Genomic DNA, 3,218 nt, shown 5'->3' with positions numbered 1-3,218 from the left:
TCAACAGCATGGATGCAAAAAAAATCTACATTAAAACCCTTTGTTGGAATGCTTTACACTTTCCACAGAACAGAATCTAAAATTACCTGTTATACAATTAGTCACAAATACAGTCCTTGAGTTTTTTGCCCATACACATAAGTATTGTCTAAAACATGTCATCTTTGTAGCAGCTAGGCCCTGCCACCACTGTGGTTGGCTGTGTTCACAAATCTGTTGTAACCTATAGCTTCCCTGTCACTTCTCTGGCTCTCCTCTCCTGCTAAGCTTTGTTTCCTGGCAGTAATTAAAACCTTCTGCCACTGCCATAGCTACTGCTGCTGCTGGAACCACCATAGCCACTTTAGTTTCGTGGTTTGGCAAAGTATTGGCCTCTACCACCATAGGGGCCAGAGCTTCTGCCACCAAAATTTCCTCCTTTCATGGGTCCAAAGTTTGAAAATTGATTGTTGTCGTTGCCAAAATCATTATAGCTTCCACCACCTCCAAAATTGCTTCCATCGCTACCAAATCCGTTATAGCCATCCCCACTGCCACCATATCCATCACCACCTCGACTGCCACTAAAGCCACCATGCCCACTGAAGTTTCCTCCATGACCAAAGTTGTCATTCCCACCAAAACCACCTCCACGACCACCACTGAAGTTTCCAGAACCACTTCTACCTCTTTGGCTGGAGGAAGCACTAGCCATCTTTTGTTTAGATAGAGCCTTCCTTACTTCAAAGTTGTGGCCATTCACAGTATGGTATTTTTGAATGACAATCTTATCTACAGAGTCATGGTCGTCAAATGTTACAAAAGCAAAGCCTCTCTTTTTGCCACTGCCTCGGTCAGTCAAGATTTCAATCACTTCAATTTTCTCATACTGTTCAAAATAGTCTCTTAGATGATGTTCTTCTGTGTCTTCTTTAATGCCACTGACAAAAATCTTTTTCACAGTTAAGTGGGCACCAGGTCTTTGAGAATCTTCTCTTAAGACAACCCTTTTTGGTTCTACAACTCTTCCATCCACCTTGTGTGGCCTTGCATTCATGGCTGCGTCCACCTCCTCCTCAGTGGCATAGGTGACAAACCCAAAGCCTCTGTAATGCTTGGTATTCGGATCTCTCATTACCACACAGTCCGTAAGCGTTCCCCATTGCTCAAAATGGCTCCTCAGACTCTCATCGGTTGTTTCAAAGCTCAAACCTCTGATGAAAAGCTTCTGCAGCTGTTCAGGCTCTTTGGGAGACTCTGACTTAGACATGATGGTGGTGGGAGGGGAGACTTCAACGATGCTTACTTGGCGGCGTCCACAGGCAGAAAGGAGTAATCTAACGAACGTATCTCCCTTTACATGTTTTAATAGCTTGGTATGTGTCCTACACCTGTGAGCACTACTGTATTAAAAAGGAGTTCGTACACTGTCCAGGGTCTGGCCCTTCAGGAGGTGTTTTTGGAGTGTGTTGCATGTTTTTCCTTGTTGTGACTCTGGCCGCTTTATCTTTCTACTTGTAGTGTTGATTTGGACCTTCCACCAGTGTGCTTTGCTTGCTTTATTGATGTAACCCTGGAAAAAATTTAAGAAGGGGGTGATGGTGGACAAAGCCTTATCCCATACTAAGAGAGAGATGACATGGGTGGGGAAAAAAGAAAGGCAAAAACAGAAAAAAAATGATTAGGTGTAGAATCAGAGAAATTATATGGCTTAATCCAGAGATAAGGAGAGGAAAACAAAGATGAAGGAAAACACATGGATGTCAAAAGAATAGATTAAAAATACCTCCTTAAACAACCAACAACCAGAATAGAGGAAGGAAAGAAAGAGAAATAATTGACAAGAATCAAATCAGAAAATGCAAAACCGCTGGACTAATGCCTGATGGTGCCTTGAAACCAGTGGCTGTGCTGGTCTGGAGGCGGGGCCATCTGGTATGGTCAGGGTCAGTCTTGCTCTGGTAGTTACCAGGCATGGAGGGGCGGGTTTGGTGTAGAAGGGTCCTGCCTCCACTGTTGAGCAGCCGTCCTGTTCCCTGAAACCCCACCTTACTGGTGTTGGGGACAAAAATGGTGCCACCCAAGACTCTCCTCCCCAGATAAGGTGTTTCAGACCACTCTGTTCAGGCTGTGTGGGCACTAGTGGTCCTGTTTGTCCCACTCCAGACTCTCCCATTTCTCGGGCGTCTGGCTCAGATTGAAACTCCGATGTCTTAAAAGATCCTACTTCCTGCACCCTGGTTCTGGGATAGTTCTGGCTGCAGGCACCTGAAGGGTCTATTGTCCTTCCAGTCGCTAGATACCGTCTTCTCACAGCGCTCAAGGAAGTGAACTGCTCTCTCTAACTGCACCTCTGAGCTCGCTACTGAGTGGGAGGCTGGCTTCCCCACCCTCACAGTCATGTGTACAGGGCAGCAGCCCCAGTCTGGAGAAAGTCCCACAACCCTGGGTCATCACCCCTAAAGGTATTTGCAAGCTAGAACTTCTACAGCCTCTCTTTCTCTTTCTTTGTCTCTCCACAGAAGAGGACTCCTCCCTTCTGTGCCTACTCTGCCCATTTTATCTCTTGTAATGCTCAATCATGCACCTGTGGCCCACCAGGTTGTCCCTGTGGGCCCCTGGAGATGTTTCTGGAACTGGGTAGCCTGGATTCCTAGAATTCCAAGTCTTCTGATCTCAATACTACTGTCTTTGAGGGAAGAAGGAACTTGGGGTCTCCCTGCTTTTCTTCTATGTTGACTCCTCTAATTTATTTAGACTATTTACATTTAATGAAATTATTGATGGATTAAAGCTTAAATTTGTCACTTTATTTTACTTTTTTGTATTCTGTGCTCCCCGTTCCCCACCCTCATGGTCTTTTTCCTCCCTTTCTATGGGTTACTGGAACACTTTCAACAATCCATTTTGATTTATCTATAACATTTTTGAAGTATGTCTTTATATGACCTTTTTTTCTGGTCATTGATCTCAGTTTTATGCTATATACACATAATTTGTCTGTGTACTTACTAGTGTAAACATTTTATCAGTTCAAGTGAAGTATAGCAATTTAGCCATCTTCTACATTCCTTTACCCTCAATTAAAAATAATTTAATTATTTTAAATATTTATCTACATACTTAGAAACACATCAGATAGCACTGTCATTTTTGCAACTGTCAAAGATAATTTAGAATACCCCAAAAGAGAAAAAAAAGCCTATTATGTTTACCCTTTCTTTCATTCTTTTTATGTT

General features: G+C 43.3%; 1 protein-coding gene across 1 annotated transcript; it reads right to left on the bottom strand.

Moving 5' to 3' along the window:
* Window positions 1-343: 343 nt before the first annotated feature.
* LOC115300863 (heterogeneous nuclear ribonucleoprotein A1-like) lies at window positions 344-1,319 on the bottom strand. The gene has a single exon (XM_029950477.1). It carries the CDS (start codon window positions 1,247-1,249, stop codon window positions 344-346), a length of 906 nt encoding a protein of 301 aa, XP_029806337.1. The 5' UTR covers window positions 1,250-1,319.
* Between the last annotated feature and the right edge of the window lie 1,899 nt (window positions 1,320-3,218).

Source organism: Suricata suricatta, chromosome 1 (assembly GCF_006229205.1).
Source record: "Suricata suricatta isolate VVHF042 chromosome 1, meerkat_22Aug2017_6uvM2_HiC, whole genome shotgun sequence".
NCBI classification, from domain to species: Eukaryota; Metazoa; Chordata; class Mammalia; order Carnivora; family Herpestidae; genus Suricata; species Suricata suricatta.
Note: the sequence above shows the minus strand (reverse complement) of the source record. Positions and strands in the feature narration are given on the sequence as shown.

Bases quoted from the DNA above. Each gene is read 5' to 3' on its own strand.
- LOC115300863 (XM_029950477.1), bottom strand. From the start codon at position 1,249: ATGTCTAAGTCAGAGTCTCCCAAAGAGCCTGAACAGCTGCAGAAGCTT.